Source organism: Cydia pomonella, chromosome 5 (genome assembly GCF_033807575.1).
Source record: "Cydia pomonella isolate Wapato2018A chromosome 5, ilCydPomo1, whole genome shotgun sequence".
Lineage (NCBI taxonomy): Eukaryota > Metazoa > Arthropoda > Insecta > Lepidoptera > Tortricidae > Cydia > Cydia pomonella.
This window is the reverse complement of record NC_084707.1, coordinates 2,247,784-2,261,712: the sequence shown is the minus strand read 5'-3', so window position 1 is coordinate 2,261,712 and position 13,929 is coordinate 2,247,784. Positions and strand designations below refer to the sequence as shown.

At 38.2% G+C, this 13,929-nt stretch overlaps 1 protein-coding gene and 2 long non-coding RNA genes across 3 annotated transcripts in view; 2 read left to right on the top strand and 1 right to left on the bottom strand.

Moving 5' to 3' along the window:
• Nucleotides 1-13,929, bottom strand: part of LOC133518415 (uncharacterized) — a 166,220-nt gene that overhangs the window by 105,278 nt on the left and 47,013 nt on the right. The window lies entirely within an intron of this gene.
• The window catches only part of LOC133518412 (sodium/potassium-transporting ATPase subunit beta-1-like), a 33,574-nt gene continuing 20,145 nt past the window's right edge, over nt 501-13,929 (top strand). Inside the window, exon 1 of the mRNA XM_061852090.1 lies at nt 501-707. Coding sequence (XP_061708074.1) covers nt 557-707 — 151 coding nt within the window. The 5' untranslated portion in view covers nt 501-556. The remainder of the gene's footprint in view (nt 708-13,929) is intronic.
• LOC133518403 (uncharacterized) lies at nt 8,458-9,493 on the top strand. Its single transcript, XR_009799474.1, has 2 exons — nt 8,458-8,626; nt 8,738-9,493. It is a non-coding gene; the product is annotated as an uncharacterized LOC133518403 (long non-coding RNA).

Sequence of the window (13,929 nt, the reverse complement as noted above, 5' to 3'; positions counted from 1 at the left end):
AAAACAACAAACGCCCTCTCTCCCCTTTTTCATTTGCCGGTTTATTTTATTTTATTATATAGCCTATGTCACTACCACAATTCTGACGAATTCAACGACCCCTCGTAAGTCAAAAACCGTCCAGCCGTTTGGGCTGTAGGCCAAGACAAAGAAATGCACATACATACACACTTTACATACGCTCGAAAATCATTACCCTCCTGACGCAATCGGGTAAAAATAGAGATAACGCCTGAAAACATTACTAGACATAAACAGATTCCTCATTGTCTCAAAGCGTAGTAACTAACGCTTGGATAGTAATCCAAATCCCAAACCAAACGCATAACCACAAAAAAACCTATTAAACATGTTTATTTACCCGTCCCAGATCCCGCACGTGTGTTGTATACCATACACGTGGTGCGTCTATTCAATAAAAAAAACAATCATTAATATGAACTCTATGGCGCATATGCCCTTTTAGATAGGGAGCAGCGTACGCGCATACATTTTAGTAATCGCAGATCAGTCGAGTCCCGAACGCCGAAAGAGGCGCACGTGTTTTAAGTTAAAAATGGCGGGTAAATCGAATGGTACGGACGTCGGTCATATGGCTGAATGGGTGCGAGCACCACCCCCTACGGAACCGTTACTTCAAAGAATTGGAAGGGCTATTTATAATCCTGAAGAAAAAAGTTTTTTGGGACGTACGCCTAAACGGTGGGGTAAGTTTGAATGTAAATATTTATGTTGAACGAACTTAGTAACATCATTTTATGTTATAGTTTTATTAGTAATTTCGTTAAATGTGAAATTGATTGTTGTGACGAGTTTGGAGTAAAATCTAGATGGCTCAGTATCAGTATTGACAAGTCGTGGGTGCTGAGATGAATTATTATTAATTAATTACTGAAGTCACGCTTCATGTCTTATTTTAGAAAAAAAAATTGAATACAAAAGATTAAATAGCAAATTTGATTTCCATTTTAAGTGCCACTAAATAAAGTATAATATTTAAGGCTAAACTACCAAGACTTATTTTACTCTTTTACTAACAATAAAAAAATAGGTACATACAGTGTGGTTATCAGGAAGTTTATTAAAGTTGTAAAAAAACAGTTCAAATTATTTAGCATTGCATTTGTTTTTGATTGACAAGGAAAAATTTTTTTTTTTTGAAAAACGTTAGCTTAACGATTTAAGAGGGAAGAATAGCTTTGCTATCCTAGCCAAACGTACGTACATTTTTGATGAAATTTACATTTTGGCAGAAAACTGTTTCCATTAATTAAATCTTAACATATCACTTTGATTTTTATGTCGATCGCTTCAGCATAATATAGTACATTACGATACAAGTGCGAAAAATAGGAAATTCGAAACGAGTGGCGATAAATTAAAACACGACCGAAGGGAGTGTTTTAAATCGACACGAGTTGCGAATTACCTATTCGCACATGTGTCGTACAACGTTTTACAGTACATATGGCCCTGTAAATGTTCGACACAGTAACGTAATAGCTAATATTCGCACTAGTGCGGTAAAGAAGCACCATATGTACTGTAAAATACATTCTAGGTTTATAGGTTTCATTAAAAAAAATACACAGTTTCTATAAAACAAACTGCTTAATTCGACCAAGTTTTAACCATATTTTATACGTTTTTAGGGTTCCGTAGCCAAATGGCAAAAAAACGGAACCCTTATAGATTCGTCATGTCCGTCTGTCAGTCCGATTATGTCACAGCCACTTTTTTCCGAAACTATAAGAAGTATACTGTTCAAACTTGGTAATTAGATGTATTCTATGAACCGCATTAAGATTTTTACACAAAAATAGAAAAAAACAATAAATTTTGGGGGTTCCCCATACTTAGAACTGAAACTCAAAAAAAAAAAATTCTTCAAACCCATACGTGTGGGGTATCTATGGGTAGGTCTTCAAAAATTATACTTAGGTTTCTAATATCATTTTTTTCTAAACTGTAACTTCCCCCCCCCTGTAACTTCTAAAATAATAACAGAATCTAAAAAAAATATATGATATTCATTACCATGCAAACTTCCACCGAAAATTGGTTTGTTGTGGAGGATAGGTTTGTTTTATAAAAACTATTTTTTTTTTTACCTTATCGATAAACGCCCATTACTGACAGTTTAAAAATGACAGTCGAATACTCTTAATGATTGAATATAAGCGTTTGACATGTCTCTGGAATATACCTAAAGCATATGCAGGGCTCGGAACAAGTTTTTTCTTCATACAAAAAAAAACCGGTATTATTACGTTCTTTGGTTTATTATATATTTTTTTATGGGACAATCTGTTCTATGTAAAGATTATAAAAACATTAAAAAACTGGCTTTTTCGGGGTTTAAAAAAAAATCTGCTTCCGAGCCCTGCCTGAGCATATGTTTGAAGTTCCAGACGATGGTCACTAAATCGACTGCCTTGATCGGGTTAAAATTTAACTAGGTACAAGTACCGTCACAGACTTTTTGTTGACCCATTGACGGTTCAAGCTTATTTAGTTGTCAATAACAACGCTCTGACATCTCCAAGTACACTCTGTATCTTTAGGTATTTAAATAAAAGTAAACAAAGTAGTGTTGTGTTCCTGCCGGTGAGTAAGGTTGCCAGAGCTCAACGAGGGGGAGGGGCGTTTAGGGTCGGCAACGCGCATGTAACTCCTTTGGAGTTGCAGGTGTACATAGGCTACCGAAACTACTTACCATCAGGCGGGCCGTATGCTTGTTTGCCACCGACGTATTATAACAAAAAACAAACAATTTGTACATTTTCGGGTAGTTATAACTTTTATTGGTTAGCCAACCAAATACAAAACCGCCTGTATCTGTCACTGAACGACCTGACTTTAACCTACATTATTTGATCATGTTATGTTTTCATCTACCCTCAATTGGCTTAAGGAGCCATTTGAGGGTAGATTTTGTATACTTTTTTAAATACATAAGAACCCTAAATGGCTTAACAATTTAAGTCCGTGACTGTACATTCAGCATCAAAAGTAGCGGATCAAACAAGGTTTCAAAACTATCTACCATTCTGTAACAGCTTAATAAAATGTGATGGTCCTATATGTAGAACAATTAAGACGGTATAGGATATACTTATGAAACGTACATACAACGTACAGATACTTTTGGCGCGTTGTTTCATCCGCTACTATTGATGAACGGTACACTTTAACCTCACAGCCAGTTCACTCCCCTTAAACAGCACCCCTTCTATCGGTTGGTTATGAATAAAACTTGTTTTTAACCTGATTTATTTATTCTCGCAGGTTTATGAACTTTAAATACTAATTACCGTTTAAAAATCTTCAAAAATGCTTTAAATGTGTTTACAAAATTGCTCATACCTAATTCTAAAATTAATATTTAAAAAATTATAATGCTATTTTAGACATAAGTCGAAATGTTCATTTATTTATGCCATTCGCTACCTAGGCGCCCCGAAATAATCCGCTAAGTGTTTAACATAATGTACCTATAAGTAGTCTAGTAAAAAAAATGGTACACACTTTAAGATACTTGAATTTTGATGCAGTTCATAAATAAAATGTATAGGGGTACCTTCTAAGGAAGGTAAAGCCTAAAGGTTTCAAATAAATACCATGAAGATCGGAATGAACGAACGTCAACCAAAAAACCTTCAATCTGATGGAACAACGAATGACTGACGACTGACGAGGAGATTCACAACAACTTGCAGGTTTTAGAACCAAAGTTTTTAAGTAACCCTCAAGTCCTTTCGGTTCGGCATGACACTTCACAACCAGGATTGAAATTGAAAAGTATATGATTACTTATTAACCGATTTTTAATAAAAGGAACCTCAGTCTCGAAAACGGATTTTTCTCATTTTTATTTATTATACAAAATAGTAACTACAGCATTACTACTGAGGCACTGCGAACTACAAAACAAATAAAAACTAAACACTCGTAACAGCGTGGCTCCGCTGCGTAGTCTGGCTCGGCGTAGAATTCGGCAGGAATACTTTCTGCCAGATATTTAATTTATCATTTCATGAGATGGAAATCATTTCATTAAATAATCGGTTCGCCACATCATAAAAAAGTCAAGCCTAACCTAATCATATCATGAAGTGATCAAATTCTATGATTTGACCACGACAAACATACGGAGTCAGTATCAGAGGTGATAGTTCCTGAACACATAGAGGAAACTAAGAGGGAACTCTTGTACATATATAGTTTATATACCTACATATTTCGCAGCATACCAACATAAGCAATATTCAGCTAAATCGCGGTATGTTTGGATCTACACTAACAAACTTTATCTGCAATTTGATCCGGTGTATAACATTGCATCTCGTTGCGCTTGGCTAGAGTTTCTCCTACTTATGTGGCTTATTGTTTATGTATGCAAAAGTGGCAGGACTGCTGTTCTAAAATAGGAAGAGGTTCTACAACGGTATTTTGCCAGGCGAAATTTAATATTAACTTAAACTTCCAAGTAACATTAAAATATTATTTTGTTAATAATCCGCAAGTTTTCTTAACGTGCTAAAACATACGCAAGGATATAGACGTATAATGGGTTAGCACTGATTGAATAGCACGTTTAGCAAAGTACCTAAAATTAATGTTTTTAATTTCCGAAAAATAACGCCTTATTCTATTAATTTTTAACTTCCAACCCAAAAGGGAAATTAGGTCTTATATATTGGAATCCGCTTCCTCATGATGTGTTTTTCCTTCACCAAAATGCGACTTGTAAATATTAAATGATATTTTGTACGTAAGTTCGCTAAAACTCCCAAAAGCCGAAGGGCCCTCCACACTCGTGCGCGAATCGAGGCGCGAAGCCGCGAACGCGAGTGTAGAGGGCCCTCGCGTCGATTTCGTAGATTGTTCACGCCTTCGCGCCTTATTCCCGGCCTGCGTCAAAGGAGACGCTTCGCGCCGCGATTCGCTCACGAGTCGGTTAATCTGAACTGTCATAACCTTCCATGGCGGCTACTTGGTTATATTTTATTGGGTGCGAACTTGATCAACCAAAAATCAATTTGACAGTTCCCAGTTTGAATCAGTGCCTTGCCGCAAACTAAATCCGATCAGCTGACGTTTCGGCGCCATCTTGCCGCGAACCAAACTGCGAAATCGCCGTGAAGTTGTGCGAGTGTGGAGTCTACGTCAACGTCGCGGTATGTTCGCTCCGCGAAATCGCGCCGCGATTCACGCGCATAGTCTGGAGGGGGCTCGAGGTTTGAACCCGCGACCTCCGGAGTTAAATTCGTAACACCGTTAGGTTTCCAACGTACAGTCGCCATCAGATATATCGGAGCGGCTGACAAATATCTGAACATGCTTCTATTGAGAAGTAGATAGAAAACAATGTTAGGTCTCTAAATAGCCAATAAATTTAAGCGTTCTTGAACATTGCGGCTGATTTTAATCGGTTTTCGGACCATCCGGGAATGGACATTGCGCCATCCGGAGATAAAAATGTCTTTGGTTTATGAAAGGGATTTTGAGCATTAGTTATATCGGAGCGACCAAGGTGCTCAAATATATATGAACATACACTTTAATGTCTTGATCCGATAAATATATAAATAAAAATAAATAAATAATATAATTTACTTAGGTATTTTGATAGAGACTTTGTTCAGATACTTTTGAATACCTTGGCCGCTTTGATATATCTGATGGCAACAGTACAAGCGGCTAAACTCGATAAATTTACGTTAGATAATAAAACCAGCAAATGCCACGTTAAGATGAGTTTTCTCTTAAACTAATTGCTATAAAATACATTTGTAGCTAATTATGCAATGGCTGTAATCAATCATTAGGTACAATCATGTCGCAATAGTCATGAGTTCATGAGGTGGATCGCAGATGAACCAAGCCTTTATCAATGATTACAATTACTCACAATGATCACCGCACATTTGCATGTCATTTATAAATATAAATAAATCAATATTATAGGGACATTCTTACACACATTGACTAAGTCCCACGGTAAGCTCAAGAAGGCTTGTGTTGTGGGTACCTGCTCAGGCAACGATATATATAATATACAAATACTGAAATACATCGAAAACATCAATGACTCAGAAACAAATATCTGTGCTGATCACACAAATAAATGCCCTTACCGGGATTCGAACCTAGGACCATCGGCTTCAGCAGAGTGTATCGTAAAAAGTCTGAAAGCAGAGTGTGAGCATATAACTCTGGGCCCTGAAGGCCCGAAGCCACCGCTGAGGATGCAACCAAGATATAGTCAGACCAAGCTAAGTTGGCAGCGATTTATTTGATAGCCCAGGCGGTGAAAGTGTTAAGTAAACGTCATAATTTCATGCACTTGTATCTATTACAGTACATATGGTGCTACTTTACCGCACTAGTGCGATAATTAGCACTTTATGTAATAGACCGCGGGCCAGGAGCATATTTCGTCAGTCATCGCCTCCCGGCTGATACTTCGACAGATGATAGTTACTTTAAATGCTGTTTTAAACTTAAAAACCGTCAGCCGGTTCTATCGCGGTGGAATGACCGTCAGCTGTAAAATGGACATGTAAAAAATATGCGCCTACCACTTTATGTGCGGCAAAGTATGCGTAATGTGTAAATTGCGTAATCTGTTGGTGGCTTTTTAGGCGATTACGCCTGATGAAATGCTACATGCAACGTTTCATGATTTGTTTTTGCTTTCATAAAAGGTATAGCGCTTATTTTTACATGTTCATGCGACCAGCTGATGTTCTTACCACCGCGATATAACCAGCTGACGATTTTTTCCATTAACAACAGCATCTGAACTATCATTTGACAAAGTATATATATATATATATAGCTATCCATGCCGTGATCGGCAACGGCGACCCTAGCTAATTACGAGCGTGAGCTCTAATATGGCTTGCAAAGCCGAACTTACTTTTAAAAAACTCTATCGCAGGTGGGGCAGTAGAGTTGGCCAAGTATATTATAGGTGTAATTATAGGAAGGTTTTACGTATTTGACGTTTCGCGTCAAGGTCAATGAGACGAGCGTTTTCAAAGTTCTTTACGCTCGTTTTGACACGACAACGCCATTCTGGCCGCAGAGAAGCATACTCCTCCCATTTGTCGGGTGGTATACCGCAGGAAGTGAGGTGGCGCTTAAGCACATCCTTGTAACGTAGGTGCTGCCCACCTTGCTTCCGTTTACCAGCTGATAGCTGGGAATAGAAAACGGCTTTCGGTAGCCTGCAATCACTCATACGCCAAACATGCCCACACCACCGTAGCTGACCCTTCATCAAGAGGGCCTCCATGCCTGGCATCTTGCAACGTCGAAGTACTTCAGTGTTGGGGACGCGATCTTGCCATCTTATACGCAAAATAGAACGTAGACAGCGCAAGTGGAACGTGTCTAGCGAGCGAATATCGCCTTTGTACAAACACCATCTTTCCGAAGCATATAAAAGAATCGGAAGAACCATGGCTTTGTACACCGACAACTTCGTCTGCAGCTTTAGATCATTCGATCCCCAGACACGATGCGCTAGCCGACCGAAAGTGGACGCAGCTTTGGCAATCCTAGAAGGGATCTCAGAGGCTAGTCTGTTATCTTTTCTGATCTGGCTCCCAAGATACTTGAAAGAGGACACTTCTGTTAGGGGTTTCCCTTCTATAGTTAGTTTGGAAGTGTCCGCTTCACAATTACGGGCTGGTTGTTTTAGCACTTGAGTCTTGGATATGCTTATTACTACAAACAAAAACAAACGTATAAAACGGGAGGCGTAGACAATTTTTTTTTGTTTTACGTGTTTCGGTGGCTGCCATTCCTCAACCCACCAACGGAGCGGCAGCTGATATCCACGAGGGTTCATCATACCTAGCAGTTAACTACTACACGAGTTTTCAACTGGGAGGCGATTGGTCATAGAAATTAGTTCCTGGCTCGCGGTCCATAACTAAGTCGAAACCTTAGAGGGCCATATGTATTATTTATTACTGTAAAACGTTGTACGATACATCCTATTTTTCGCATTTGTATCGTAATGTACTCTTAATGTTATACATATATTTAATTTTTTTATACTACGTCGGTGGCAAACAAGCATACGGCCCGCCTGATGGTAAGCAGTCTCGGTAGATATGATATAGATGACTTTTGCTGTGAATGCCAAAAGGCTAATGTGTTATTCAATCAGAATGTTATTTTAAACTAACAAAACAATTGGGCATTCCGCCATTATCTCGCTACCCGTTATCAAGTCCAAAAGCAAGTCACAACATTATTATTTACTATGTTAATGAACCTAATACATACACCTTTGCTTGGCAAGGGCAAGTAAAACAATGTGGTATTCATAACGTCATTTATCACAGATCACAGTAGGTCGTAGTGTTTTTTTTTATGGCGTATCGGCAGGCGTTTGACCTCGATCTCACCTGGTGGTAAGTCATGATGCGGTCTACGGTGGACAGTGGCGGATTAACCGAACAGCAGAAAAAGCATATGCTAAGGGCCCCGCGCCTAAGGGGGGCCCCGCGCTCCGACCCTGACCATGCGATTTCGGCATGCGGAAACGGCCAAGTTCAAGTAGAACTCGCACTCCGCGGATCCTGTACTACCACATTTTATTTACAATGTATTTTTTTTTCGTAACTCAGTAACAATATTGATCAATGATTATTATTTGTTATTATCCTGTCTATTTTTCTTTACAACGATACCAAATTTAAAGATTTTTTATGCCTAGGTGCAGTGTTGGGGAAGGTGCAAACTTTTGTGCATGGCTAAGCTGCAGGAAACGGTAGAGCTCGGAAACGAACAAAAGAAAATACTGTGTTTAAAAACATATTAGTGAAAAGCAAAGAAGGATGATTTATTTACTAATTATTATTTCAAATAACAAATTGCACCTTACAGCTAATGCCTAATGATGATCAGCTTTGAGTCCGAAGGAGGCCAAAGGACGCGCTCCTCTACGGCTGGCCGGGCGCCCAAAATATTCAGAGTTGCTGCAAAGCCGTGATACATATGATCTAATTGTCAAAATGTTATAAAAAGAAAACAGCGGGGCCTCTATGCAGGGCTTTGCATTCGCATAAGCAAGTCGCACTTTCGAGCAAGAACTAAGGCCGAGCAGCAGGCAAGCCGAGATCAATTCCAAACTCTGTTCTCCTACAATTCAGTCTTTGCATGGTGGCGCGCCGTGATTGAACGCTCCGGGCCTCCACCCTTATACGGAGCTCGGCCTACGGCCTAGTTCACACTCTGGCATTGGTTTCATTCTAGGCTCTGCTTTCCTGCAGCTTGGCCTTCAGTTTCGCACGGGAACGCTACGAAATCGGGTGGTCCGATCGGTCCGGATATTCAGCTCGTGGGGCTCAGCCTTCGGCCTTGTTTTTTGGCTCACTTAGCCATTAGTTCCCACTTCTTAGGTCCGACTCACTTTTCACCTATTTTTACAAGCTTTTATTAAACTAAATAATATTGATGTTGTTAAACAGTATCCCTACATGCTTTTATTTAACTTGTAATACTCGTAAGTTGTTTTCAAAACCTGAAAACCATCTGCAAACTATTTTTTTGACCATTTGTCAAAATTTGGCAAAATCGACCTAATCTGATGATGAAAACCGAAGGTAAGGAGGAAACCTATATAAAAGAAAGGAACTGTGATAAAATAACACAACTTCATTAAGATTAAGCCCTTTTAAAATGGATTAGTAAAAAAATAAAAATATCGAAATTCCTCCCTACATTTTTTTTCGGAGCGATTATTTCCGAAAATAATAACTTTATTTAAAAAAAGGTTTTTGGAGACCATTATTCGTTTTGAAAGACCTTATCCAACCATACGCCACACTACAGGGTCAAAGCAAAAAAATATCAAAGTAAAAACATTTTGTATGAGAAGTTACAAATTACAGCTATCTAGCACTAAAGATCACGGAGCAAACACTCGGACAGACGGACATGGTGAAACTACTTATATAAGAGTTTCTAGGCGACTACGAAACCCTAAAAAATACACTGCATAACATGTTAAAAACTAATAGAAAACGAGTGGACAAAAATTAAGACATCGTAAAAATGTTGTTATGGTACTGAATCCTCGGGGTGCGAGTCCGACTCGCACTTAATCTTTTTTTTTTCAAACCATGGGGCCCCGCGAGCTATTGTGCTAAGGGCCCCGCACCTTCTTAATCCGCCCCTGACGGTGGAGCATGCTTACCCAACAAGATACCTATTTACTCTAGCCTTGAAGAGAGATTGTACTTATGCGGAAACACAGACTCGGGCAGGGCATTTCACTCCTTGGCAGTTCGCATAAGGAATGAGTGTGAAATAAAAACAATAGATCAAAGCAAATTTGTAATATTTGGCCTCTTGCATCTTAGCCTTTATCCAGATTACATCCTCAGTGGTTGCTTTGGGGCCCAGATTATATTAATTATATAATCTGTGCACTGACTCTGCTTTCCGACTTTTTAACAGACTTGAAAAAGGAGGAGGTTTTTAGGGTTCCGTAGTCCAATAGTAGGGCATTATAGTTTCGCCATGTCCGTCTGTCTGCCCGTCCGCGGCTTTGCTCCGTGGTCGTTAGTGCTAGAAAACTCCAATTTGTTTTTTTTAGGGTATAAATTGAACGCAATGGTATGGGGTATCGTTGAATAGGTCTTTCAAAACGAATACGGGCCTCAAACAACAATCGTATGATGCAAGGATCGGAAACCGGTATTTTTTGTATGGGAACGAAAACGGTATTTTTTCGTTCTTTGATAATTACTTCATTTCTAATTAGGCAATCTAATAATACGAAGTCGTTACCTGAAAACACAACTGAGTCCTACATTTACAGTATAAAGTAAATCGAAATATATGGTTATTTCGATGTTTTTGCAAAAAACCGGTTCCGATCCCTGGTATGATGAATATTTTCGTAAATTATCGCTCTTAAATAAATATTTTCGTTATTAACAGGCCAGGGTCTGTTTTAGGAATATACCTATATTTTTTCTAGGTAGGTTTAGTTTTAGTAGTTTTATTTTATAAGTAAGTAGTCATAATTTAATTTTATTCAAAATGTATCCTTTTTTCATCATAAATAAATATGTATTGCTCGCTCCGAGAGTAAAAGAATGTGTGGGAGACACATTATTTTTTGAACTATGGATCAAAAAAATATGAAAAAATATACCTACGGTTAAACACACACAACGGTCACAAGGTCAGTGTAATATGGAGATAACGCCCTAGTGAAGGAAATGATTAATTATTCGATGATTGAAATGAACTGCGGACGTCATAACTATTATGTATATGTCGTCATAGTAGCTGCAATGCATGCAGGGACTGACACCCGTTCGATTCAGAGGGCCTACCGCGAACCACGTTCGACGTGTTGCCTCTCTCTCACACCTACATACAAATTGGGAACTCAGTGATTACTTTTTTATTATTAAAACACAAAAAAATAAAATTCAAAATCATGATATCCGCGGTCCCGAGCCCGCACATACATCTCACTCACGCTTATGCTCAGAGAGAGCGAGAGAAATATATTAGGGTTCCGTACCCAAAGGGTCAAACGGGACCCTATTACTGAGACTACGCTGTCCGTCCGTCCGTCTGTCACCAGGCTGTATCTCATGAACCGTGATAGCTAGACAGTTGAAAATTTCACTGATGATGTATTTCTGTTGCCCCTATAACAACAAATACTAAAAACAGAATAAAATAAATATTTAAGGGGGGCTCCCATACAACAAACATATTTTTTTTACCGTTTTTATAAAGAATGGTACGGAACCCTTCGTGCGCGAGTCCGACTCGCACTTGCCCGGTTTTTTTTTATATATGTGGAAGCTCGTAATTTGCATCTAGTAGATAAGTCTATTAACAGTATTAACCTATGTATTTTAGGCAATAAACATCCCGAATATAATAAAATAAATCACTAACCTACTGGGCCTAAAAGTGAAATTTTCGTGCATAGGTATCACAGCGTAAAAAGTAACAGTGGCGGCTTTTGATGTTTTCCTAAATGCCGACACCGCACAAGAACACAGTAGGGTAGTCACAGACTTTTACACGACTGCTATAAGTAGCTGCTGGCAGCCCTATAAGTAGTACCGAGCTACTAACAATGGCGATGTAAGTATGCAGCTCGTGTGCGCGAGCGCGAGCAACCATTTATATCTATATTTAATTTACATAACATATCAACAACAAAATATATTTAAAAAAATATAGATATATACTCGTAATATGTCAGGTAGGTAAAATTTTTATAAAAAAAAACATTATTTATAGCTTACACTGTTTTCAGTACTTTTATTATTTATTTATTTTCAAACACATGTCCGGCTCACAGCGGAGGCCAAACGCCAGGACATGGAAAAAACATGCCAAAACATATATACAAAATCATATTAATTACAAATAAACAAGTAAATAGAAACAAAACATAAAAAAAAAACAGTTCATAATAATTCAATATAATAATTACAACATTTTATAACATCTACATTTCTTAGGCATATCTCCCAACCGCCTCAGTCTAAGGACGTCTGATAAAGAAATTTAAATATTGGGATATTTTCGAGCACAAAACACTCAACTTATCATTAAAAAGATCAGCATCCTGGACCAAGCCAACTAAACCGTAGTGTAAGGGCTCTTCACTTATAATTATACTAAAATTTGTATGTAAGTCACATTTTTTTATATTATGCACGCCGTTGAAAAATTCGTCAACATAACACAACGTCAACATATACGTTCAGACATAAGTTTAGTGTTTATAAATAGTGAGCTATGATGTCAGGTCATTCGTAATCGCTAATCGGTCCAAGTCGGGATGTGGGGGAGTCCGGCCTTCGGCCCCACCGAGCAACATAAATCATAAGGCCTTACCTACAACGGGATGGAAGGAAGCCGAGACACGGGATGTCATTTATTTAATACGTAGGTGGTTAAAGATGAGGACATTCAGAACTGACGGCGACGAATGATATTATTGGAGGTGAGTTGCGTTGGGGTAACTTTGGAAGCGGGGCTATTTTGAAAACGATAAATAAATATTTATTTTATAGGACATTCTTACACTGATTATGTCTCACAGTAAGCTCAAGAAAGCTTATGTTGTGGGTACTTAGACAACGATATATATAATACATATATACATAGAAAACATCTATGACTCAGGAACAAATATCCGTGTTCATCACACAAATAAATGCCCTTACCAGGATTTGAACCCGGGACCATCGGCTTCAAAGACAGGGTCACTACTGATTAGTCCAGACAGATATGTTTCTGTAAAAAACCGGACAATGGTTTTTTTTAATAGATGAAATTAACGCCAATTTTTTTCCTGATCAAATCCGTCGGTTTGATAATCCCGTCTGGTCTGGCCTTTATATCGTAGGTATTAAAATGAAAGACCTAGAACTTTCTTTAGCAAAAACGAGAGATTGACGAAATAGAATATCGACATAACCGTTATCGATGCGTAAGTATATAGAGAATTTCTACCGCGAAATAATACGAGTAGTAGCATATCTTCCTTAATATATTAGTAATTTTTAATGCTCTTCTAAATAACGTTAGACAAGTGTTAAATGTGTGACCTCCAGAAAGGTTTGTAAGATTATTTTAGTCTCCGAAAATATAAATATAAAGGTAACTTGTATTTTTAACTAGCCTTCGTCCGGTTTGGTTTTTAGCCGACTTATAAAAAGGAGGAGGTTATCAATTCGAACGCATTTTGTTTGCATATTACTTTGCGACTGCGTGGTTTGTTGATGGGAATACAAAAATCGCTATACTCTGCATCTTTAGGTTTTTCAATAAAAGTAAGCAAAATCTAGATGAAAGCATTACATGATCAAATAATGTAGGTTAGAGTCAGGTCGTTCAGTGATAGATCCAGGCTCCTAA